The sequence below is a fragment of the Ursus americanus genome, chromosome 29, assembly GCF_024610735.1.
Source record: "Ursus americanus isolate L20-20 chromosome 29, mUrsAme1.1.p, whole genome shotgun sequence".
NCBI lineage: Eukaryota > Metazoa > Chordata > Mammalia > Carnivora > Ursidae > Ursus > Ursus americanus.
Window position 1 is genome coordinate 5,709,383 of NC_142155.1, and position 27,307 is coordinate 5,736,689.

Sequence of the window (27,307 nt, forward strand, 5' to 3'; positions counted from 1 at the left end):
ATTATGAAAAATAGCAAACATAGAATAACATCAAACATCTAATCACTATTTACATTTCCAAAAATCTCCTTCTGTAAATATTTTTTAGTTTGAATCAGAACCCAAATGAGCTCCACATATTGTAATTGGTTAATATATTTTAAGTAATCCATACGTTCTCCCTCCATCTGGACTTCATCTCAGCCTCTGTATCTTTTTATTGTTACTGGAGTAAGTTTTTTTTTAAGATCTTATTTATTTTTTTAAAAGATTTTATTTATTTGAGAGAGAGAGAGAGCTTATGCGTGCACATGAATCGGGGGGCGGGGGAGGAGCAGAGGGGGAGGGAAAAGCAGACTCCAAGACTCTAACACTCTGAACTCAGAACCCCATGTGGGACGGATCCCACAACCCTGAGATCATGACCTGAGCCAAAATCAAGAGTCAGATGCTTAACCACCTGAGCCACCCAGGTGCCCCTTAAGATTTTATTTAAAAAAAAAAAAAAAAAAAAGATTTTTAGGTAACTCTACACCCACCGTCGGACTCAAACTCACAACCCTGAGATCAAGAGTTGCACGCTCCACCTACTGAGCCAGCCAGACACCCGGAGTTAATTGTTTTTTAAAACCCTTCTCCTACATAGTGAAATATGGGACTCACCGGTGATGTTCAGATTTAGAGTTGTGGAATTCTTGTGCATTTTTCATGCACTTAAGGCCAACATTTTTGCTTGGAATAATAAAAGAAGGGCTTACAAATACAAGTCTCTGGGTGGCTCAGTCGGTTAAGCGTCTGCCTTTGGCTCAGGTCATGATCTCAGGGTCCTGGGATCGAGCCCTGCATGGGGCTCCCTGCTCTCAGCGGGGAGCTGGCTTCTCCTTCTCCCTCTGCCCCTCCCTCCCTCTCTCTCTGTGTCAGATAAATAAAATGTTAAAAAAATAAAAACAAATACAGGTCTCTTAAATTATGCTTCCATTGAGAGGGATCTTTGATGTACTTTATAAAACATCCACACACTGTTACACATGTACCTAGAATGGGTTTGCTGAGAGAAGATAGGTTAAAATCTTTCTAATTCAGGGAAAGAGAAGGATGTGCTGACCTTCAGGCCAATCTGTTATTTGCTTGCTTTCCCTTCTTAAACTAGTAATTTTCCTCCTCCTCAATATATTCTTTTCCCTCTTATTTCATATTTTCTCTCTGGTTCCAAGACTGGCCTTTCATGTTATTACTCTTTATAGTTTTCTACCGATGCTGTGATGCCAAAGACGACGCGTCAAAGATGCTGTAGAAGAGGTTTGGGATTAAGGCGAAGGTGGGCCCAGAGTAGTCCTCTGTTGCCCTTCAACTCCAGGATTGCATGCAAATCAAGAAACAAACATGATGCTGGGAAAGAAGTCGAAAGGCAGGAGAGAAACCCGTAGGCTACTGCTGGTGAAGAGTCAGCTGATGATGGTATAAAAAATTATTGCACATTGATTTTCTATATGTCTAAAACCAGCAGTTCTTTTGGTGGGTGTACACACTGCAGCGATAATGTAGGTCCTACATTACACTGACTGACAGGTGCCATCTCGGTTACCAGAATGAGAAGAGCTCAACTCAGCAGAAAAGCCCAGTGTAATTAGGCTATCTCAATTTTTTGTTCTGTGCCAATTTCTAACCTTTTCATTGTTTTACTGTTTTTTAAAGATTTATTTATTTTAGAGAGAGAGAGTGCGTGAACAGGGGGAGGGGGTGAGGGAGAGGGAGAGAGAGAATCCTAAGCAGGCTCCGTGCCTAGCGTGGAGCCAGAGGCCGGCTGAATCTCACGACCCTGAGGTCATGGAGCCGAAATCAGAAGTCTGACATTTAACTGAGCCACCCAGGCTCCCCTCTAACCTTTCATTGTTTTAATATAGGAACTATGGATTAAATGGGTTTCAGGAATGTCAGTCTCCCGCCCCCTTAAGAAAGTATCTTCTAATCCTAGTGAAGGAAGCTTCTCTTGCAGTCTAAGACTTCTGTTTAACTATTTTTACTGCCTATATGAAGTGAGCTTTCATCAGGGCTCACAAATGTAAGACACCTGTTAAGCGAACCCAAGTTTTCTGGGAAATTGGGTGCTTGAATCAGGGGAAATATGTTATGCTATTTATCATTTATTTTAAATTGAGTAGTAGCTGGGAAGAAATCTAATGACCTGGTAATGCTTATATGCTTTCAATCCAAAAAATAAAAATGCAAAAACTAAAAATTAGTAACCTACCTAGTTTGGTAGTAATAATTGGAAAAATATCTAATGCTTCATGTGCAGATATTGCCAAAGGAATTTTCACATTGAAGGTGAATAAACATTGTTTTGTCCTTTTTGCCTGATAATACTACATAGAGAAGCATCTTGGAAGACTTATTACTGTGGAGATTGTGGCAAATAGTGTACTGTTGGTTTTGCAGCTCTGTCTTTTGCAGGCAACCAGTTCAGTGTTTTGTTTCAGGGCTGTGGCAACAATTCTGCTGAGTCTTCAAGGGAAAAAAAAAGTTGTGCTGTATTGTAATTCTTTTATTTTCTTTCATCCTTAAAAAAATTCTGTCCTTCAGAGAGACCTTGACATATTATTTAAGATAATATTTTGGGGATTGCAGGGCAGAAAATAATGATTAATCAGCTCAGTGGCTTTTGGCAAATGACGGATATAAACAACATGTGCACATTTTATCATTTATGTTGAAAAGTAAATTCCGGGAGTAGAAACCTCCTAACACATTGATATAATCATCCTTCTGTAGATATTTGAAAACAAAATGAAACTAATCCAAGGTCAGTATGCATTCTCTTTTTGTAGTGGAAGCTCTGTAATCAAATCTTCCCTCCTTTTTCATGCGGGGCAGGAGAGGGTGGCATAGTAAGTTATAATGCTACATCTGTTTATCCTGATTAGTAGAATACTTCTCAACAATATTTGAGTTATTTGACTACTTAAAAGTTGTAGTTAGCTTTAAGAACAAACAGGAAATCCTCTTTGAATCTATTAAAAACTAGCTTAAAAAAATAAAAACTAGCTTGAGCACTGAGGGGCAAATGGGGATCAGACAATTTTGAAGAAAAGTAAGGTGACTTAATAACCTTAGTGACAAAGTGTGATTTCTGAAAAATATTTTTTAGCTTTATCTCAAGGAAAATGAAACATAACTATAAGGATAATGGAAAAATGATCTTAGTTTATTCCTTGTTCAATTCATTCATTCATTCATTCATTCATTTCCATTCATCTGTTCATTCATTCATTCATTCATTCATTCCATTCATCCATTTGTCAGAGAGAGAGATCACAAGCAGGGAGAGCCGCAGGTAGAGGGAGAGGCAGAAGCAGACTCCCCCCTGAGCAAGGAGCCTGATGTCGGACTCCACCCCGGGACCCCAGGATCATGACCTGAGCCGAAGAAGACACGTAACCGACTGAGCCACCCAGGCGTCCCGTTCACTTTATTTCATCTGTGATTTCCCTGTATAGTTGGAAAAGAAACCATATTCAGAAAAAAAGAATATCCAGCCTTCCATATACCTGATGGTAGTTAAATAAACTACTATGCTGAAATACAGCATACATAAAATCTTACTTCCAGCAATTTGTTCATGGATATTGTACTTATCCTTTGGGGAAAAAGAAATACCCGGGTTATTCATGCTATTTCAGATAGGTACCACATAGGTCATGTCAGTGAGGGCTGAGGTAGAGGATGTGGTAAGGTTTTTGGCTTCCCCAAATCTGGATTTTACCCTGAGCCTCCATTAGTTTGTTTGCAGTTTTGTGAATTCTTGGGACATCAGAGAACTGTAGCAAAATATTATAAAATCACATATCAATGCTAAATATTGGTATGTAGGACTTTAGAATTCTTTTTACTATCAGATGACCAATTTTGACCCTTTACAAGGGGAAAAACTCCAAAGTATTCTGGAGGTTACTGATTGCCCCATAAGGTGTATTTATGTGCTCCTTGAAGTTTTTTCTTTTCTTTTTTTTTTTTTAAAGATTTTATTTATTTATTCATTCGACAGAGATAGAGACAGCCAGTGAGAGAGGGAACACAAGCAGGGGGAGTGGGAGAGGAAGAAGCAGGCTCATAGCGGAGGAGCCTGATGTGGGGCTCGATCCCATAACGCCGGGATCACGCCCTGAGCCGAAGGCAGACGCTTAACCGCTGTGCCACCCAGGCGCCCCTCCTTGAAGTTTTTTTCTAAACAATAAATTTTATCTGATTTATATTCCTTTTATTTATTTTTTAATGATTTTATTTATTAGAGAGACAGAGCAAGAGTGGGGTGAGGAGCAAAGGGAGAGGGAGAAGCAGGCTTCCCGCTGAGCAGGAAGGACGTGGGGCTCAATCCCAGATCATGACCTGAGCCTAAGGCAGATGCTTAACCAGCTGAGCCACCCAGGCACCCCATGATTTATATTCTTTTTAAACATGTATAAAATGAGAAAAAGATCCTTTGTAGAAAAAGGAAATTGGCTGTAAGGAAAAATAAAATTATTGTAGAAATGCAGAAAGATGCCATATAACTAGATTATACTTTTCTGATTAAAGATTATATTCTTGTTATAAAATAATCTGAAGTTCTGACACCTTATTTCACAAAAGAAAATTTACTGGTCATGGGGCGCCTGGGTAGCTCAGTCGTTAAGCATCTGCCTTTGGCTCAGGTCATGATCCCAGGGCCCTGGATAGAGCCCCACATTGGCTCCTCCGCTGGGAGCCTGCTTCCTCCTCTCCCACTCCCCCTGCTTATGTTCCCTTTCTCGCTCTCTCTTGTCAAATAAATAAATAAAATCTTAAAAAAAAAAGAAGAAAAAAAATCTACAAGTCATGATATGGAATGTGTGTGTGTTTATGTACTTTATTTAATACTCTTGTTTCATGGGAGAGATCTATTTTTTCTTACTTTTGTACAGGTCAACTCAGTGTGGTTGTATAAAAGACCAGTCTCTCTCCCTGATGATAGCTAGACATTATGTAACAAGCAGCATCATTTGCTATATATTAATATGCATAATGCCACTTGTTATTTTAAACATTTTATTTGTTTTTAATGCTTTCTGATTTTTGGAATGGTTTTAGATGGTCATACCAGAGAATGAAAGATAATGCGTATAAGATGAAAGATGATGCATATAAAACATTGGTTATTAAAGACAAGGTAGTATACATTTATGTGAGTAAATCTGCTTTCAGATTTTGCCTTTCAGTCCTAATCTGATTCCTGGCTTGCACATACCCTTTCTAAAATATATTTTGATTTAAGATATTGTATACAAAATAAAGGAAGTTAAGAAAGGTCTTTTCTCATCATCTAGAAGATTTACCAGGTTTCTGATAGTCTACTTAATACTTATTAAATCCATGTTATTCCTACATAAATATTTTAAAGACCAGGGAGCTAAAAGTAAGAATAATTAGTTCCTATTTAAAAAAGAGGTGGCAGCGGCACCTGGGTGTACAGCTGGTTAAGTGACCAACTCTTGGTTTAGGCTCAGGTCGTGATCTCAGGGTGGTGGATCGAGCCCCGAGTCGGGCTCATGCTCAGGGTGGAGTCTGCTTGGGATTCTCTTCCTCTCCTTCTGGCCCTCCTGCTTGTGCTGTTTCTCGCTAAAATAAATAAATAAATCTTTAAAAAAAATAAAAAAGAGGAGGCAGATTCATTTTCTTTAAACTAGTGTTGGGCAAAGGAGTAATCCCTTTCTTTGATGATTTGTATATCTACATATCTAGCTCTATACATACACATAAATGCTAATATAATTTTCAGATAATAGTGGAAATCCGTGAATTTAAAAGCATCAAGACCACTTGAGAATGAAAAGTGGTCTAAAAATAATGATTTGCAAAGGGATATCATTGACCACAGGCATCTAGTAAACAGAATATTTAATGCGTACTACAAACGTAAGAGGATTATCCAAAGTCCATGTCAAACCTTGAAAGTAAGAATAATTTATTTTTGACATTTTTATGCTGATTTGATTGATTTTTCTATACATAAGAATGAGAAAAACTGTAAGAAATAATTAGGTAACTTAATATTTATTCCAACACTAGTCCCACATTATTTTAGGCGTGACTGGAAAGGGGGATATCTTTTGGAAAGAGTATGAAAAAAGAAATATACTGTCGGTAACATACCTTATTTTTCATCACTATTAAGACTTGATAAACAGTTTAAAACACATAATCCACTTTTTTCCAAATCAGTCATGAAAGCCTCTTCATCTGTGCTAATTCATCCGAGTTCTCAGTGGCAAAAACTAAAAGACATCTGGCCTTATTTGTGACATGGCTGACTCAATCAAGGGCACTTATGTGCAAGCTTTTGGGCTGTTTATCCTGACTTTCTATGACATGGAAAATAGTTTGTAATGCGAGACAGAGTAGGAAGGGGAGAAGAGTATTCAGAATTTATTTTTTTAAACAAAATTTTGCTGATTTCTCTTATTTTTTTATTAATTTCAAGCATTTTGATTTTAGCCTTTGCCCCTTTTTCATAAACGATGTTGCAAGTGTAGCATTACGGCTACACTGCATTCCATATTCCTGACCATGATTTTAAAAATTCTTTAGATTTACATGTTTCTTTCTAGTCTTCATACTCACTTAGCTATAGGTACATTGCATTTATCTACAAGTGTTAAAAAACTTGGATAATGGTTCTGATAAGTCATAGAAGTACAGCCTCCATTTTTGCCTCTGGAAGTGATATTACTCCTGTCATGCCACTGCTGTCTTTTGAGTTCATTATTCTCTCAACTCCCACGTTCCTTTTCTGAACAGTCTAGTTCACACATAGAAAAGGTAGTTGAGTGGGCTGTGTGGATACTGCTGGGGTTTCTCTTATTCCTGCCTTCAGGGCTACTGGGGTGGGGTAAGTGGTTGGAATCTGTACAAATCTCGGACCTGCGGATATTCTGGGAGTTATTCAGTGGTGTGGTTGTTGCAGTGTTATGTTTCCAGAGTTATTCCCAAATAATATGAAAAATCATTAGTTAATATGTGTCTAACATTTACATAAAACATTTTTTAAAAGATTTTATTTATTTTTTTGACAGAGAGAGGGAGAGCGCACAAGCAAGGGGAGCAGCAGGCAGGGGGAGAGGGAGAAGCAGGCTCCCCATTGAGCAGGAAGCCCTAAATGGGGCTCGATCCCAGGACCCTGGGATCATGACCTGAGCTGAAGGCTGATGCTTAACTGACTGAGCCACCCAGGCATCCCTACATAGAACATTTCTAATGTGTTGAATTTAATATTAGCGAATTCTCTGTTATTCAAATGGAGTACTAAACAACTGAATACTTTAAATGAATGTAATGTTTAAGAGTAGTAACATCTTGGAATACTGTGAAATCTCATTCCTACAGAATGAAACCAATATAGTCATTCCTCGGATATATGCTGACTTCTGTGGTTTGCAAACACATTTTTTAAAGGTTTCTGCTGCATATTCATATTGGTTTCTTTGCAGAGACACATCAGCTTCTAATCACTGCATTTTCATCATTTTAGAAGTAGGTACAATGACAATGAAAAAGAAATCTGCGCTTACCTTACAGGTTCTGAGCTAGTGAAACATTTGATATGTTAAAAATAATTTTGTATTTTATTTGACATTCAACATTGAGTTAATTATACCTTATCTCCACTCCAATATAGAATATAATATCTTAGACTTTCCATGATTCATTTAGCATAAACTAAGAAAAATTTTCTTTTGATATTATTTGCTTACTTGGGCTAGAGTTGATATATTTGGATTGTGCTAATTCTTTTTAAATGGAATTACAATAAATATTACTGATTCAATAAAAGGTAAAAGCATAAAAACCTTTTGTATGAGTTACAAATGCATTATTGCTATCAGGTACAAATATGATTTTCTAAAATAGCTTTGAAAATAAAATCGATGCTACTGGAAACAAATTCAATTTAAGCATCTGTTTATTAAAAGTTCTAAGTTAACTGAATTTGTTAGACGCAGTTTTATAGCGGTTGCAGTCGGAATTTCAAAAGCAACTTTCCCTGAGCAGTGTGTTATGTTCTATTGGTGAGGAACGTGTGGCACAAGTGATAATGACTCAATTGTGCTCAGTGGTCAAGGGCAGACATACCTACTTAGAGCTGATCTGAAAGCTTAAAATCAATATAGGTTCCAAAATAATTTAAGAGACTAGTTTAGACAACAAAATATTTGTTGCATAGCCACAAACTTAAGAAGTTTGCTCTTAAGAAGTTCATAGTCTCGTATAGAGACAGAGGAAACATTATTATTATGTAATTAATGTGATCAGTTTAAAGCTGATGTATATATGAACTACTGGAACTATTAATCTGTTTTTAACTCTTTGCCCAAAATTGTTTGCAGAAGGGAAGCAGAGGCTAAGTGATAGAATCTTTATATTTTAAGAAATAGACACACACATACCCCACCGCCATCAGATGGAAGTAACATGGTATTTGGAGGATTTTTTTTTTTTTTAATTTAGGGATCACTAACTTGTTATAGGATCATTTAGCTTAGCACTTTCTCCTGCCACCTGGGCTTTTCATCCTTGAGTGTGGAAACTAAGGGTGGAAACTGTTTGGAGGTGGGATTGGTGATCGTCCACAAGAAAGGTGGATAACTGGGAGTAATTGTTGGTTGGGATATTGAAGCCAGAGCTCCAGAAGAGTTGCAGAAACAGAAATAGCCTCCTGATAAACAGGTTATAAAAGAATATTATTCTTTTAATAAAACAGCACAAGTCATTCCTCTTGAAAAATATCTATTACCTTATCCTGAGAACAGTGTTTGACTTGGATTAGTCACTGTGAATTCTAGGCTTTTAAACAAAACTGAACATGTTAAAATAATTTAGGCCACATTAGATGATGAGTAGAAGCTGTCTGGCTGTAAATAAAATATGCATAGAAAATAATAAATGTTATTTTAGTTAAACTATATAGTGGGTTTTTTGGGGAAGGAGTAGTAAAGCATTTGCCTCCCATATAATTTTGTAATGTAGATAATAATATATTAACTCCCATATTTGACCTCATAGTTCATGTTTTTATATTTTTAGGTCAGTGAGAAAATTCCTCGCTATCAAGTTCTCATCAACAAGTCAGACGGAATTAGGATATCCTCGACCTACATTCCTGAGGAGGACATAACAATAATTATGGGATATGAAGTACAGCGTCTTAAGTTACAAACTATTTTTCCAGGTCTTGTTTATTTACGTTGAACTAAAATTAACTGTCCAGTAAGAACACGGATACTTAAAAATAAGGTATATTGCTACTATAAAAAAATGTAATCTTTACCATGTAACTGAATAGAATCCTAAATTTTATCAGTAATATTAAGAAAATTTATTTAATAGTATTTCCTTTTACAATGGTGCTTGGAGTGTAGTTGGTCTGTTTCAGATATTCAAATGGGAATTTTTTTTTTTCTTTCAGAAAACAGCAATTATAATTTGCTGCTTTCTCGAAAGATTTTTTTAAAAGGGGGTTCAGAAGAAAGAAATCTCGTCAGGGTTAGTGGCTTATTCTAGCAGGCTTTTGGCACAGGTCCCCTGAGTCATTTTGAGACTCCAGTATATGCCATGTGTCAGAAATTAAACTGCCACCAATGACAACTAAATGTGATACCCTTAGTCTGAGCACATGAGATGTCATACAGAAACCAGTCCAATCTTTGATTTCTTTTCTCTTAGCAACTCTACAGAATTGCAGGACTGCCCAATTTACAGATTTTTTTTTTTTAAAACACCATCTTTAAATATTCCTGTAAATTCTAAGAAGTGTTTGGTAACTTAAAATTTGTTTTTAGGTATTTCATGCTAAGCTGAAAACTTTCTTTACCAAATATGAAACCAAAATATAATGAAGTTACAGCTAAGAAAAATCTACCCACATAATTAAATTTTTATTAAGTAATTTTTTTCTTGATGTTCAGCCCCGATATACTTTTCTATCCAACTGGATAAATAAAAGCTACAATATATTTAGCTCTTTTTTTGGAAATAAAAAAATATCCTAAACTGGTTTTGTGATAATATTTTTAATATAACTATTTAAAAATCCATCTTAATGGAAGACTTGGAAGAGCCAACTTTTAGTTTAGTTGGGTTGACAGTAATCAAAGAACGTAGTTGCTATCATGGCTGCTATTTATTGACTGCCAGCTATGGTGTGGTAGGCATTATTCTTGGGGTCTTGTATTTATCAACTTTAATCCTTGTAGTAACACTGCAAGGGAGGTATTTAGCCTCATTTTATTGGTGAGGAAAGAGAAGCTTAAAGAGATCAAGGTGCCTTGCTTGCTAAGTTTACACATCTGGTAAATTTGCTCAGCAGATATTTGAGAACCTACTCTTTGTTGTCCCTGACACTAAGCGGGGTCTTAGCATGCAGCTGTGAACAAGATACGATCTTCATTCTAAAGGAGCTTACATTTTAGTAGTAAAGTCCGGATTTGAACACAGGGTGTCGGATCCTAAAACTTTACTTCTTAGCTTTCATATTCCCTCCTGCCAAGGACACACTACAGAGGAGATGGATAAAACTGTTCCAGTGCCACTTTAAAAAGTGGGTGGGGATGTAAACTACATACTGGAGTGTGCTGTAGGAAAGAAATACTGGTTTAGGAGCATGGAGCTAGGTCAGAGGAAAAACCCTAGGACCCATCGCTCTGTGGTGGGGAACGGGAAGCCTATCCTATGTAACAGCTTTGGTTTATGATCACCCGCAGATAATGTACGGGGCACCAGCAATGCCATGTACTTGCTGCTACATCTCAAATAGCCTTAAGGATCAGTATTATCTCAGTGTAAACCCCTGGACTGTCCAGCATAGTAGCCATTAACTACTTTCAAGTACTTAAAATGTGGCCAGTACAATCAAGGAACTGAATTTTAAATTTTTAAAACTTTTAATTTGAAAACTGCTACCTGAAATTGCTACTTGATGCAGAGTTATTAGCTCTTTTAAGCATGTTTGGAACAACTTGCATATATGAGTCTAGTTTTTCAACTACATTGTAGAGAATAAATACAGATTAAGTATTTCTGATGAAAATTTAGCATCTGAATTAGGATTTGTTATGATACAAAATGTACAGATTTTGAAAACTTAGTATAAAAAATATAAATATCCATTAATTATTTTTAAAATATTGATTACATGCTGAAATGATATTATGTGGGACACATTAAATAAAATATTATTAAACTTAGTTTCAACTGCTTTTTTATTTTCTATTTTACTTTTTTTTTAAATTTGTCTCCTAGGTAATTTTAAATGACATATATGGCTTGCATTTATTTGTATTGGAGAGTGCTGGTATAATCAAAGGAGCTTGGTGAAGAGGATCTGGTCCATATATTTTATTTGTGGCATCAAAATATTTTCCTAGTATACCTCACTACCCTTTTATCAAAAGTTATGTATTCCTCGTCATTCTTTCTATTAATGCTAAGAATCATGCTAATAAGACTGCCAATATTTATTCCTGTAGTAGAAATATAAAAATTTCTTACACATCACTTACACTGTCAGTATATAATTGTGCACGTGTAACACATTTATTTTCAGAGTATTTCCCACAGTAAATTTTTAAAAATAGAACGTAAATTTAGGTATCTGTAGGACTGTATTCAAAGACTGACAGATTTCGGGGAGAAATAATATAATATACAATATATATTTTCAGGACAAAAGCAAACATAAAAAGTATAAAAATAAAATGATACAAACACAATATATTTTAGTTGGAATTTCAGAGGTTTTTTCTTTTCTTCTCTTTCCCCTTAACTTCAAAAGTTATAAATACTTTTGAAGCAGCATGTATTGTTGCACTTTTGATTTTCTGTTGTACAGTTAGTGAACTGGAGAGTCTTGATGACTGGAGATCATCTATCTGGCCTTCCCATTCTTTTGTTTCTTCTTCTTTGATTAATAAAGGTTTTCCTAGAGTTTGGCCAACAAGGTTACAGACTTCTTGAGCTTTGCGCCATGCGTTCTCAACAGCAACAAGACAGGCTTTTCGTCTTAGGAATTAAATGCAGAGATTATTAATATGACATTCAACAAACTCTAACACTGAATAGTTTTAATTAATTGGTAATTTAGTTAAAGATGTACTTAACTTACCGAAGATTCTCAACAGAACCTGGAGTATGATAGAACTGGGGTTGGCTGATGACAACAGAGCTATCTAACTTTTCAATAAGAAAGTTGCAAATATTTTGCATTTTTCCAAATTCAGTAAATGTAATGCAGACCTGTAAATGAAATGACACATGAAATTATTTTCATGGCTGATGCATTCTTTCAAAATAGTCTCTAAATGTGAGTAAAAAAAGTAAAGCCAGGTAACAATGAGGTCATTTTATAATATGTGACAGATAAGCCTACTTGATCCTTACAACTAAATCATTTTATTACATTTTATTAAACTTTTTTAAAGTAGTGTCTCTACTTAATTTTTGAACATGAAATACAGTTATAATGACTAATGATCTTTTTGTCTGTTAATTCTAACATCTATATTGGTTCTGGTGGGTTTGATTTTTTCCCTTATTGTAAGCTTTATTTCCATGCTATTTTGCATGCCAAGTAATCTTTGTAAATTAACTTAACGGGAGGTATTGGATATCCTTGTATTTCTATAAATATTCTTTATTTTTCTAGAACTCAGCTAACTAACCTGGAAACTGATCTATTTAGGTTTACTTTTAAGATTTGTTAGGTGGGATTAGAGTAATGTTCGATCTGGCGCTAATTATTACCCCCTAATGAAGTAGGATGCTTCTGTATACTCTACCACATGCCCTATGAATCAAGATTTTCTAGTCTCGCTAGTGCTGTACCCCAGCCCTGTATGAACCCCAAACACTGTCCCCTCTAATTTTGGGGGTGATTCTTTTTCTAGCCTCAGGTCACTTCTGCACATGCATGTGCTGATGAGTATTCTGCTGAGTACTTGAGAGGGTGAAGGGGGGTGTCCCCTCTGTAGTTCTCTGAAGACGTCTCTTTGTGTAGCCCTCTACTCTCCTACAAACTCTAGCTGTCTTGTTTGGGCTCTCAATTCCATTTCCTCAATACAAGTAGTTTGCCAGGCTCTGCATGGTTTCCCTTCCGTGTGAAGCTGCCTACGCACTCTTAAGACAGTGATCTAGGACACGGTAGGACTTTTTTTTTTTTTTTTGGTAAAGATTTTATTTATTTGAGAGAGAGAGAATGACTTGGGGGCGGGGCAGAGGAGGAGGGAGAAACAGGCACCCCATTGAGCAGGGAGCCCAATGCTGCATGCTGCACAGGGCTCAATCCCAGATCATGACCTGAGCTAAAGGCAGATGCTTAACCGACTGAGCCACCCAAGCACCCCAACATGGTAGGACTTTTTGTTTCTTTTTTCTCAGGGGATCACTGTGTTTCACTTCCTTATGTCCACTCTTTTGAAAACCACTGTTTCATATGCTTTGTCCATTTTTTGGTTTCAGGTGGGAAGGTAAATCCGGTCCATGTTATTCTGCCTTAGCCAGAGCAGAAGTCTTTTCTGTCTTTTGAAGAGAAGTCTTATGGTGTTTTTTTGTCTCCCCCCTTTTATTTAAAATACTGTATGGTATTAGTCAAAATATCAATCCGTTAGTCAAAAATCAACTTCTCCAGCCTTACCCAGGTTGCTAGTTTTTAATCTCTGGATAGTTGAAAAATTGCATTTCCTTCCTGGTTGAAAATCAAAGCTCCAAAATGCCTGTAGCTGCCTTTAATAATAAATACAGGGGGCACCTGGGTGGCTCAGTCGGTTGAGCATCTGACTCTTTTTGGCTCAGGTCATGATCTCAGGGTTGTGAGATTGAGCCCCTTGTCAGGCTCTGTGCTCAGCAGGGAGTCTGCTTGAAGATTCTCTCCTTCTGCCCCTTCCCCCACTTGTGCTCTCTCTTTCTCGCTCTTGAATAATCTTTAAAAATGAATGAAAAATACAGGGATGCCTGGGTGGCTCAGTTGGTTAAGCATGCAACTCAATTTCAGCTCAGGTCATGATATTAGGGTCGTGAGATTAAGATTCTCTCTCTCCCTCTGCCCTTCCCCACTGCCTGTGTCCTCAATCTCTCTTAAAAAAAAAAGAAAAGATAATATCATACTTTCCTGCATTTGCATAGTCTATGGAAATGATCCTGTCTTTTGTTGCTATATTTAATCTATAACAGTGTCACAGAGGCACTGTACATACATTTCATTACATGCGATGAAATATGGCAAGGTTTACAGTGCCTCTGTGGAAGTTGGAAGGTAACTAAATTTGAGAGTTAAAAGGGTTTCTCTGCATGCAGATTAAAGTGATTGAGCATATCAGGTTCCAAATGTCAACAAAAGCAATTTTTTGCTATATAAGTGCCCTTGAATTAAATTTTATTTTTTAAAGATTTATTTATTTATTTATTTATTTATTTATTTATTTTAGAGAGAGAGAGAGAGAGGGTGAATAAGCGTGGGGAGGGGCAGGAGAGGGAGACAGAAACTTTAGCAGACTCCTTGATGAGCTCGGAGCCTGACGCAGGGCTTGATCTCAAAAACCTGAGATAATGACCTGAGCGGAAACCATGAGTCGAATGCTTAACTGACTGTGCCACATAGGAGCCCCGAAATAAATTTTATTTTAAAAAAGTATACCAATTTCTACTCTGGTAGCTTAAAACAAAAATGTTCATAAATATACTCGCTTTGCTATGAGACATGCTGAATCTTTTGTATGCATCCTTGGTATTCTTTGCTATTAAAAAAAAAAAAGTATATGGCAGGAAGGACAATGAAAATTCCTAAGCAATTTGCAGAAAAGATACTAGTTCTTTCTTCTTCAAATTCCCCTCCACCCCTAATTATCTGAGGCAAATCTAGTCCCACAGAATCAGGTTTAACATGTGGTACGTACTTGCTCTATAAAGCTGTCTGTTGAGATCAGCTCCAGAGCTGCTCAAACAAGATTTTCTCTGCCCTTCATCCCTCTTATCACCACCATGACTTAAAAAGTTAGCAGATGAGCTTTTAGAAGTACGTCTACATTGGTAAACAGACTTTCAGCTCTTTGTCTTTGTCCCAAACCATGGACGAACTATAGTTTAGGAATGGGTGGGTTAAATGATTAACAAGAAGTAAATTGGGCAGAAAAAACCTGTATTCTGCTTTTTCTAACAGTTTAAGAACTGTTTTAAGCCTTCCAATGCCCTGAACGGCTTTTAAATTCAGCAATGTGGTATACAATCAATACATAGCTAGGTAGAAATCCAAGTTAATGAGGCAGAATCACTTTACTGAAGAATAGAGATGTTGCATCACAATATTTAAAAAGAGGTATTCAGGATAAAAAACTTTCAATCTCTCTCATACATTGAAAATAAAAAAATTTAAGATAAATTCATATATCATATTCAGAATCCTCATTATATTTCATCACGGTAAAATAATGTGATTACAAATGTATACATACATATATATATATTTTACACACAACCTTGTACTAGCTATATTAAATTACAAAACAGACTGATACATAAATGCTTCCTATCTCTCTGGTCAAGAAGAATCATTAGTTTAGAAATTTTAGTACTAAAAAAGAAACAACTCCAAAATAGGTATGTTTTTTCTTTTTTTTTTTTTTAAGTAAACTCTACCCCTAACATGGAGCTCGACTTCATGACCCCAAGATCAAAAGTCTCTTGACTCTTGCTCTGCTGACTGAGCCAGCCAGATACCCCCCAAAGAGGTGAGATTTTAAGTGCTTTTAATGAATTTGTCTCCTACTGGATAAATTAAATCTCAGTTTATTAAAAATCTCTGCAAATGAGACTTCTGAATTATTGCTAATCTCAATTACCATAAAGAAATAGGCCAAAAGCCTCTTTAAAAATACTTACAGTTCTAATTTCCAAAAAAGGCAAGTGGATAATACTGAACAAACTACATGTAAGTAGGCTAGACACCTTTCAATCCTAAGCAAGATTCTAGAACAGATTATTTTAAAAATTAGTTTGTAAGAAATTAGAAAGAACAAAAGGTTTCTATGAGAAGGAAAGAAGATAGGGCCTTTTGATTCACTTTGTTCCGTTGCCACAGGCCTCAAGTACTTTGTGTATTTTTTCTTTTTCGTATTGCCATAACCTGTTCTTGTTTTCCCTCTTTAAATCCCCCCCCTACCGCTTTCTTGGTCCTGTCTCTGAAGAAAAGAATACAAGTCTTTCTCATTTTAATGGTCCTCCAAGAAGGCATCTGGGAATAACAAAATAAGGACACAGAAATTTAAGATTAAAATTTTATAAGGTTTTCTAAGTACTAAGGTTCTTGATGAGATATTAAGTAGAAAACTCATCTGACTTTTAACTTCGCTTTTATTCCTGAGACTGAAGTTCACCAACTCTATGTTTTTCTTCTAAACTCTATCTTCTGAACCACTGCCAAATTATTTCTTTCCAAAGGCCAATCTATTGAGCATGTAGACTTGAGGATATTAAGAATAAGTCATGATGTACTAAATTTGACTTCCTAGCTGCAAGTTACCAGAGAAATACTATAGCTATAAAGGATTTATATTTTACTTATTTATTTATTTATTTATTTTTTTTTTTTTTAAAGATTTTATTTATTTATTCGACAGAGATAGAGACAGCCAGCGAGAGAAGGAACACAAGTAGGGGGAGTGGGAGAGGAAGAAGCAGGCTCATAGCAGAGGAGCCTGATGTGGGGCTCGATCCCGGAACGCCGGGATCACGCCCTGAGCCGAAGGCAGACGCTCAACCGCTGTGCCACCCAGGCGCCCCTATATTTTACTTATTTAGACAAGACTTAGGATATACTGACATATACTCTTCATGGCAACATTGTTGTTTAGTGTCATAGTGATTAATGCTACTTAATATTTTTATTAATTACACAGATGGGTACCCAGATGATCAGATCAGCAGGTGAAAGAAAGCTGGCAGGATGGACTATAAACCCTGCTTGATAAAATCAAGATCCAAAAAGATCCTAACAGGCTGGAAATACAGGTCAAATCTAGTGGATAAAATTTTACAGAGGTAAATTTAAACTCATACTTCATTTTGAATTAGCAATAACAAAGTATAAAACAGGAGAAGTACGATTTAAAGCAGCATGTGAGAAAGACAGTTCAATTAATTTTGATTACTAATTATGACTGTGAGCTCAAAAGAAGGTAACAAGGTGATGTGAGTGTTAGAAGTTCAGTCTTGAACATTCCAGGATAAAGGAGATAACCATCTTTCTCTACTATGGACTGGCTAAATCACAATTAGGACACTATAGCTTAGGTGCTTTAGATGGAAATTGGTTAGCTCAATAGTTTGTCTTACTATAAGAAATGACTAAAGAAACTGGGGATTCTTACCCCTGGAGAAGAAAAAAGTAGCATCAGTGTGATACTGAACTTCAAGTATCTACCTGAAGGAAAACGTATTAGCCTTTTGTTCTTAGAGAAGTACCTAATGGATGAATACTAGTAAGTCAATTCTGGCTGAATGTTACAAAATTTTGTATTGATTAGCTGTCTGAAAATGGAATAAGCTTTTTATATTCATGCACTTAAATAATTTCTAACTTTCACTATTACCTTTAAAATAAAGAAGCAGCAGGGTAGGTGGGAGTTTAGATAAAGAATCTCTAAAGTGCCTTTCAGGATGAAAATTTTCGTTATTATGTAATGTTCTACCATCTGATCTTTATACATTTAACTGTCCATGAGAATATTGGTACATGTTAGACATTATTTTGTACCTTGGGACCCCTGGTCTCCACTGACTGCTGATGCTGACCGAAGAGCAATCATGTATTGGATTGCAGGACATAAGAATTCTGGCTACCAGGGAACCCTACACGAAATATCATCAGGTTCTCTGAAGAAACTGAGTACAAGACATTAAGAAGTACAGCAGAAAGAAGAGTGTTTAGCCAAATCCTCATTTAGTCATGTTCTTATAGCAAAACAAGGAGCTCTAATGCATTTTCTGTAACTGCACAGTGAATCCCTAAAACAACTCAGTCTGAAAAATACGCCAGTTTTCCACGAAGCCCCTCTGTGTATTTGCTGGGACCATTCTTTTTCCTCCTTGCTTCCTGGTGTTACCCTCACAATAAACCCCATTAACTTAAGATAATCTGAGCCAATGTACGTTCACTATAGCCTGAAGTCCTGACGGATAATAACTACTGGAGGAGTTCCAGAATAAATCCTGGCTTTTGATCTCCATAATATGGAATCTTACTAGTCTGTTCATCCTGTTGTTGTTGTTGTTGTTGTTGTTGTTGTTGTTGTTGTTTTTGGACATCCAATCTCTATTGTGAATATCAACCAAAGAGTCCCAAACTGAAAAACCTACTTTAAGAAAACAATTGATATGAGAGAGTGATATCACAGTGTATATCATAAAAATCATTAAAAATTATATTAAAACTTTTCACATCTGAGAAGTTTCATAACTCTTTTTTTTTATAACTCCCTTTTTAAAAAATTGAAGTACGGTTGGCACACAATGTTACATTAGTTTCAGGTGTACAATACAGTGATTCAACAAATCTATACCTTTTTTTTTTTTTTTAAAGATTTTAAGTAATCTCTACACCCAACATGGGCTCGAAATTAACAACCCCAAGATGGAGAGTCACATGCTCCACCAACCAAGCCAGGCAAGTGCCCCAACAAGTCTATACTTTGTGCTGTGAAGTGTGGCTACCATCTGTCACTGTACAACACTACTACAATATTATTGACTGTATTCCCTATGTTGTATCTTTCATTTCTGTGACTTACTCATTCCATAACTGGAAGCTTGTATCTCCCATTCCCCTTCACCCATTTTGTCCATCCCAAGGCCCCATTCATCCTGTTTTGAAAGATACTTTTCAGTCCTAACTACTATAAATTTTGCCATGTGGATCCCTAAAATCATCATAAGCAATTTTAAAATTCCTTGAGATAGTTCAATTAATTGATAATTTTAAGTGGAGAAATCACAAAACTATTAAATTAAGTACTGGAGCAACGTTTGTAGAAATTACCATCTCAAAGAGGTAAGAAGCCAGGATTCTAATTTCCATTCTAATTCTTGTAATAGTCTTTGAGAAGTTTGAGGACAAGTTATCTGAGATTAAAGTCACATCTTTAAAATTAGAAAAATAATCTATTATCTGCCTGAAGGTAGGACAGATGATTCCTTGAGATATTTCCCACCTCTAAAAATAAAGATTATCTGACTAGATAAATAAGAGTCCACTCTAACTCCATTCTTGTTTGCTTCCTGTGACAAGAAGGCAGTATGGACCCAGCACGTATCCCAAGATGTCTGGAAGCTGAAACAAACAGCAGTCCTATAACCTAACCACAATTATAACATACTCTGATTTTATAAAATCCTGATCATAAAATCTTTAAAGATAAGTAAAAAGTATAGGCAGTTGTAGGAACTAAATGTTATCATTGAGTGTACAAAAAATATTTTGTTCTTTTTAATTTGGGCAAAGGTTGAGTGCTTTTTCCTTTTTTATTTTTAAAATTATTTAAAGATTTTATTTTATTTTTAAAAATTTTATTTATTTATTTGAGAGAGAGAGACAGAGCACAAGCTGGGGGAGAGGTGGGGAGGGACAAGCAGACTCCCTGGTAAGCAGGGAGCCCAACATGGGGCTTGGGGCTCCATCCCAGGACCCTGAGATCATGACCTGAGCTGAAATCAGACCCTTAACCGACTGAGCCACCTAGGCGCCCCTTAAAGATTTTATGTTTAAGTAATCTCTACACCCAACGTGGGGCCTGAACTCACAACCCCAAGATCAAGAGTTGAAAGCTCTACTGACTAAGCCAGCCAGGTGCTCCAAGTGGTTTTTATTTTTAAAGACTTATTTATTTTTTATGGAGAGAGAGAGTGTGCATGCACATGTGGGGAGAGGGGCAGAAGGAGAGAGAGGATCTCGGACTCCCTAGTGAACACGGAGCCCACCACCCACCACGGGGCTCATCTCATGACTCTGAGTTCAAGACCTGAGCCAAAATCAAGAGTCAGATGCTTAACCAACTGAGCCACACGGGTGCCCACAAGTGGTTTTTATTTTTAAATAAAATTTAACTTACCACAACACAGTAAAATTGCATTATAAAAGAAAAGAATGTTGAAAATTGTTTCAATCCTTACGTTAGGACTTTATTAATCTCCTTTTTATGTGAGAAGAAATTTCTCTCCTATAGTGTTTCCTGCTCACAAAATAATAACTTCACTAAAATTTTATTAGGTGGCAATTAACTGCCACTTCCTCCTTGCTATTTTTATTCTCTTTCAAAACAATTTCTCTCAAATAAATCTCATTAAAATTTATTTTAAAAGCTCACACGGGGCACCTGGCTGGCTCAGTGGGAAGAACATGATACTCTTGATCTTGAGATCGTGAGTTCAAGCCCCACGTGGGTGTAGAGATTACTAAAAAAATATCAGTAAGCAAAAAACCTCACAGATATTAACACCAAAGATGATTTTGAGAAAAATAATCTTTTATCAATACCATGAGAAGCATTTCTCCTGTACATTTCAAGAATAAAAATAAATGCAAATTGTCCCCACAAAGTCATGCTGTTTCCAATTATTTGTTATAAGTACATACCTCTGCTTCCATGTGATAAGCATTTTCCACTCTTCTAAAATCCTTTGTCAGCGTTACATTTTCTGCCTGAAGCAGAAAGTACAAGAGTATGATTACTAAAGGTTTGGCTACTAAATGCAGTGACTCTAAAACATCAGGTAGAAACCTGAACTTTTTAAATCAGAATGACAGAGTAAGCTGCAAGAACTGGTTTGCCTGATGTTTAAGGCTTTCCTAAAAGTTACATAAAATAAATTCAAAGTCTGCAAATATCTGCTGAAAATTTCATCATAATTGTCACTCCATTTGTAGTAATTTTTACATTAGCTTGTACAAAAGTATGAACTTAGAGTGGTATACATATGAGGAATTATTTGTACATAAAGCATTTTGAAAGTTACAGGAGTGTCTGCTGATCATGCTAAATAAACCTAAATTTGTTTCACCGTAGATATATTCCTGGTAATGTTTGGCTGGTGGGCTCCCACACAAAATATGAGATTTTCTGCTTATCTATAGGGTAATGGTTCCTAAGCAGAAGGCAATTTTGATCCCCAGGGAAATATGTTAATGTCTGGAGACATATTCAATTTTAAAAATGGGCTAGGGGACTACACTACTGTGATGTACTAAGTAGACAGTGTGAATAAATGCTCCTGTTTACCAGGAACTGAGGAAGTTCCTGAGACATGGGACTATCAGTTGCAAAACTGGGACAGTCCCAGGTAAATCAGGACAAGTTGGTTACCTGATGGATAGGGGCCAGGAATATAGCTAAATATTCTACAATACACAGGACAGCTCCCCATAACAAAGAATTATCTAGTTCAGGATGTTAAAAATAGTGCTGAGATTGGGAAATCCTGCCATATTGGGTACAAGCTAAAAAATACTAAAATATACCGGCCTAATCCATTATGTTTTCCTAATTAAGGTCCTGGGAAGCTATTTTATAACCAAATATAAAGGGCAGATTTTAAGACACAAAATGGTCAGTATAACTACTTAAGTGTGTGAAGGCAGCAAGGTGACATTCTCAATAGGTTTAAAAAACCATGCTATGGCAGGAGTAAACTTAAAAAGGATAAACATGAATAAAACCATAAAACTTCACAGAAGAAAAAGCTTGACCAGGACACAATATTGTAAAATCAGCAATTCTCCTGAAATTAATATATAAACAATGCAAAATATGAACAGTCATTTTATTTGGACTGCAGAATTTTATACTGTCTGGATTTTCTGATTGTATCCCCATGGTGTCATTTAACATGGCCCTTGCAGACAGGAAATCTTTTTTAGTAGAAAAGTAATGAAGGGAGAAGTTGCCCTACAAATGTTTTACAAAGATATAATGATTTAAATAATGGGGTACTAATGTAGGAACATAACCAGGATGAAAAGAACTAATATTCTGAAACTGATCCAAGAATGTCTGGATTGTAACACTTCAAACCAGTAGGCACAAGAAACAATATGGAATCCTCATGTCATACATTCTGCCCCTACTTTCTCTAAGTAGCAACTATGTGGTTCAAGGTAAATCCTGGTCTAAACCATTGAGGATTATCACACCTAACTTGCTTCAAGATTAGGTTAAAAATGGGCAGAAATCCAAATCTAAGCTAATTAGTATATGCCATTTCTCTGGCCACAAAGACAAATTTAGGTTGTCCATTTACAGTGAGCTATAGGAATATTTGTTTTTATGTGGTTGAAAGAAGTAACTATTGTCTTTCTTGTTATGGTACAGAATGTGGTGTAAGGCTTGGGAATGTTGCAGCCATTTTGGTGTCATGCAGGAAGCTGCAGGAAAGCCAGAAGAACTGCATCAAAATAGAGCCTTGACCTGAAGCGCATATTACCCATTTAAGGTTATGTAAAGCAATACTTTCAATTTTTTTATTAAAAATATTTTTTTTAATACTTTTTAAAGACAATTTGAGTTAGGTTCTTGCACAAGCAGTTAACGGATAAGACTTCAGTACATGATTTCAGCACAGCAACTTACCCATTTAGGAGACAATAAAACCTTTGTCCTTACACCAAAATAAATTCCAACACATCAAATATTTAATGTAGTATAAAGGGTCCCTAAAGGTTCCAGGAAATATTAGTTAATGGTTTTATAACCTTAAGCTTTGGAAGGACCCAATAAGTGTTACACCAAAGGCAAGAAACATACAGAAAAGATTAATGAATTTGACTAAATAAAACTTAAACATTTTGAATGTTCAATACTGTAAAAAAGTTACATGGCAAATATGAAATTGGGAACATTTTTACAGTACATGAAAGACAGAATTAGTGATAATCTTAATTTTAATGTTCAAAGCTACAGGTATCACAATCCCAGATATCAAGATATACTACAAAGCAGCAGTAATCAAAACAGTAAATACTGGCACAAAAATAGACACACAGTCAATGGGATGGAAGAGAGAGCTCAGAAATAATCCCACACTTATATGGCCTATGACAATTAATCTGCAACAAAGGATGCAAGAATATACAGTGGGAAAAAGGCAGTGTCTTCAACAAACAGTGCTGGGGAACTGGACAGCTATATGCAAAAGAATGAAACCGGACCACTTTTTCACACCATACATAAAAATAAACTCAAAATGGACTAAAGACCTAAATATAAGACCTGAAACCATAAAACTGCCAGAAGAAAACAAAGGCAATAATTTCTTTGACATTAGCCATAGAAACATTTTTCTAGATATGTCTCCTCTGGCAAGGGAAACAAAAGCAAATTAAACTATTGGTTCTACACCAAAATCAAAAGCACAGGGAAGGAAACCATCAACAAAACAAAAAGGCAATCTACGAATGGGAGAAGATAATCTGCAAATGATATATCCCATAAGGGGTTAATATCTAGAACAGATAAAGAATTCCAGAAACGGACCCTGAGACAAGGATGTGAGTACAAGCAGTTAATTTTTAAGATGACCTCAAGAAACACTACAGGGGAATGGGAAGTGAAAGGGAAGGAAAAGCAAGCCATTAAAGTATGCATTGTCAAGCAGTCACCACTGTGGGCAACTGGAACTTATTCCTACAAAGAAACTCTGGGAACCTGGGCAGAACACATGCCTCAGTTATCCTGCCCAAGGGGTAAGGTCTCTTTCCGCTCACTGCCCTCAGTTGTGAGGTGAAGGCTCGAGAGCTTGAGAGAGGTTGTTAATTCTCTGGCACTCCTGGCTGGCCCACTTGTAGGTGGAGCCAGGAAAAACTGCATGGGGGAAAAACTGGCAAGTAATTCACAAGTGTCAGCAGATGGAAGTTGGGCCTGTATGTACACAAATGTGAAGTGCCAAGGGATACAAGTGTGGGGTATCAATAGCATCTGCTACATCCCCTACTTAAAACTCAATCACCCACTGCCAAGACAGGAAAGCAGCAAGATACCACAGTGGTTAAGAGCAAGAGCTTTGAGGTCAAAATTTTTGACTGGAGTCTAAACTCTGCTACTTCCTAGCTGTGTGACCTTGGACGTAGAAGCTACCTGCCAATAATCACCCTGATCCTGAGTGTTCTCATCTATAAACAGCAACTGAAATGCCAGTCTCATGTGGTGGGAATGAGTATCAAATGAGATAACATTTGTAAGGTCTGGCACTACTTAAGCAGTTTTTTGTTTTTTTGTTTTTTTTAATCACCAATAATATCCCAACTCCTCAATATAGCAAACAAGTCCTTCCTCCATATTCTGTCCACAGCTTTCTTCTTCGGTCTTATCTCGATTCTCCTCCCTTTCCCCCAGATAGCCCTGTGTCCTAGCCATAATGAACTGCATGTAGTGCTCTGAACACACTCATTGCTGCATTCTAGTGTGGAACTGGAACGCCTTCCTTTCAGTCACTGTTCAATATCTGACACAAGAGTCACTTCCATTATGACATCTTTCTGGAATTCCTCAAGTAAAATGAACATTATTTCCTTTCTTACTCTACTGTATCATCTCATGTACGTTTTCTTCACAATACTTAATATATATTAGTCTTTTCCTATCATAAGACTCCTTCAGCACAGTGCCTACGTTTTACTCATTCTCTATTTTTGGTGCCCAGCAACATGCATCTGTTACACATTTATCGAAAAAAAGAATACAATTATGAGTAGGCAAATATTGGAGCTTACAACCTATGGAGGGAACATACAAACCAGAAAGCAAAATAATTACATATCATATTAAGTGCTATTTTAAAATGAACAGTGATAGAAATGCTTAAAAAATGTTTGATGGTTGAATAAGTAAATATTGCTTAGAACTTATTTTTCCATGAAAACACTAAAAATGAGGGTATGCCTTCACATGTGAAACTATACATGATCATAAAATAATCTATAATATGGTCGATCTATAATATAGTTGAATAGTTTATTTAGTGCTTCATTTTTTTCTTTTAGTCATTCAAAAACCATTTTTTGGGTGTATATCATATGATGTATATAAAGCATAATCCATGAATGCAAAGCAAGTGATACAAAATGGTCCGAGCTCTGGAGAGGTTTAGAATATGAAGGAGACACCAGTAAAGCAACAATTAAAATATAGAATGGTAAGTTTTATTACAAGTGGGGAATGGAGTGTGGTATGGCAAAGACTAGTGTTAGAAAAGGAATGCCAAGGAGGTGAGCTTGGCTGGTTATTAAAGAAAAAAATGGGAGTCACCTAGTCAAGGAGGGGAGAGAGATGACAGAAGATGATAGAAAATTAGACTCCATCTATTAAGCAAAGGAATCTGGAATATGAGGAGATTTTAAGTAGGGGAGTGATGTTTATAAACCCCAAACTCCAAAGTCTAAAATGAATAAAGACTTTGTGAAAACTCATTATAATTCATCCTGAAAAGTAATATAAATGATTTTTTTGCATTATCTACAAAACAAATTATCTACATGACTGCTTTCTTATATTAGCAGAGATAATTGGGAGATTACTGACCTTCTATGTCTTGCCTTGAACACTGAACCCTAATGCAATTACTAAGTTAGATGTAGTGATTTATTGCTTTCCATGTTAGAAATTAAAGCGATGTGGGCTTGGTATACATTTTATGTAAATAACTTAAGAATCAGTTATATTATGCAAACAGGACTGCAGCAGCAGCAACAGTTTTTGAGGAATTTTTTCCATATTAAACCATTTAATTCACATTGTTTATAATTAGTATTCGAATTCTTTTAAACTGTAAAATCATTGAGACATCTTTTCCAAATGACTTTTTAAATAATTCTACGTTTGTAAATGCAGTACAAATATATTTTTTCCTTAAAATAAAGATTTGTTTTTTGGGCCTGTGTCATGTCTAACAATAGACAAGGAAGCACTTTTATGAACTTGGTGTTACCCTGGATAAAACACAACTCTGGCCTTCTGAGTCCTACGGTGTAAAATGAGGGAACTGAGATAGCTGACCCATTCTGTCACTTCTAATTTTCCTGTATTCTAATTATCTGGAGCCAACTCTGGTTGGAACAAATGTAGATTTTAGTTTCAGGAAGACAAGAGTTCAAATGCTGTCTTGGCTGAAGTTTAGAGTATTATTTAACTTCTCTAAATCTAAATGGGGTATTAAAATCTTCCTAACAGAGCTGTTGTTCAGATTAAATAAAGCTGGTTCATTTTTTTCTTCTTAGAAGTAGAGTTGAGGTAAGATTTATTTAGTGTTTGCTTCATGGACCTCTCTGGTAAGTAGGGGTATTTCATTTATGTGTCATCTACAATATACTGCCTTAATTGTTTTGAAAGTTAAAACTAAAATAATTGCAGAATTTTTTTTTGCTTTTATTAACAAAGTTTTGTTTTGCATTAATGCAAAATTGCGTTATATGGATGCGATTTTCCTCCCCACGTTACTGTTTGCGAAAAATACTGAAGAACCACTCCACGCGAAGCTTAACGTGGTTGGGAGAGAGCAGGCCTGGCTTTTCACTTGCTAATTGCATGGTGCAGAATCAAAACAAAGAATGATTTACATCTAAGGTGTCAAGTCTAACAGTTCATCATATCAAGGTTAAAAACAAAATTACTGCGGCGAATATCGCCAAATAATAAACTACTCGATTTGCATTCTTGTACTTCATAAGCCACTGAGGCCAATAACTACTTTGTGGGCCGAAGTTTCACTCGGCCAGGTTCTGGCGCTCTGTAATACCAACGAGACAAATGTGCCCCAGACACTCAAGACCCTCCCCACCTCCGCTTGGCTCCAGGGGCCCTCGGGGCCCTAACCTCTGCCTCCGGTTTTTGCGGTCCGGCCTGAGGCCTCCACTACAAAGCTCTCACCTGCAGGCCCTGCTGCTGGAGGCTCTGCGTGATGTAGTCCAGGCGGCGGCAAACGCTCTTCTTGGCCTCAGCCGCCGCCTCCTTGGTGCTGCTCACTAACACCGCCACCTGCGCCCTGTCAGGGATCGCGGACACCTCCGCGGTGCCGCTTACGTGCACCTCGCGGGTCGGAGTTTGGGTCTGTGCTGAGGAGAGGGGGCGGCGGAGGCCGGGCTGCGACTCACCGCCCGAGACCACATTGTTCTCCCGGCCCCGGTCAGCCCAGGGAACCAGTTCCACGAACACCCGCGACTGAGAGGCCTGTTGCAACGACATCGTGATGGTAACTGTGTTTCCATAGCAACGCAGAGCCTACGGCGGCC

The 27,307-nt window shown here is 36.7% G+C and overlaps 1 protein-coding gene across 1 annotated transcript; it reads right to left on the reverse strand.

Annotated features, from left to right (window-relative positions):
* Positions 1-9,427: 9,427 nt before the first annotated feature.
* Positions 9,428-27,260, reverse strand: IRAK1BP1 (interleukin 1 receptor associated kinase 1 binding protein 1). Its single transcript, XM_045804047.2, has 4 exons — positions 26,946-27,260; positions 20,666-20,731; positions 12,152-12,282; positions 9,428-12,048 (listed from the first exon to the last, which is right to left on the reverse strand). Exons 1-4 carry the CDS (start codon positions 27,258-27,260, stop codon positions 11,778-11,780), a joined length of 783 nt encoding a protein of 260 aa, XP_045660003.2. The 3' UTR covers positions 9,428-11,777.
* Between the last annotated feature and the right edge of the window lie 47 nt (positions 27,261-27,307).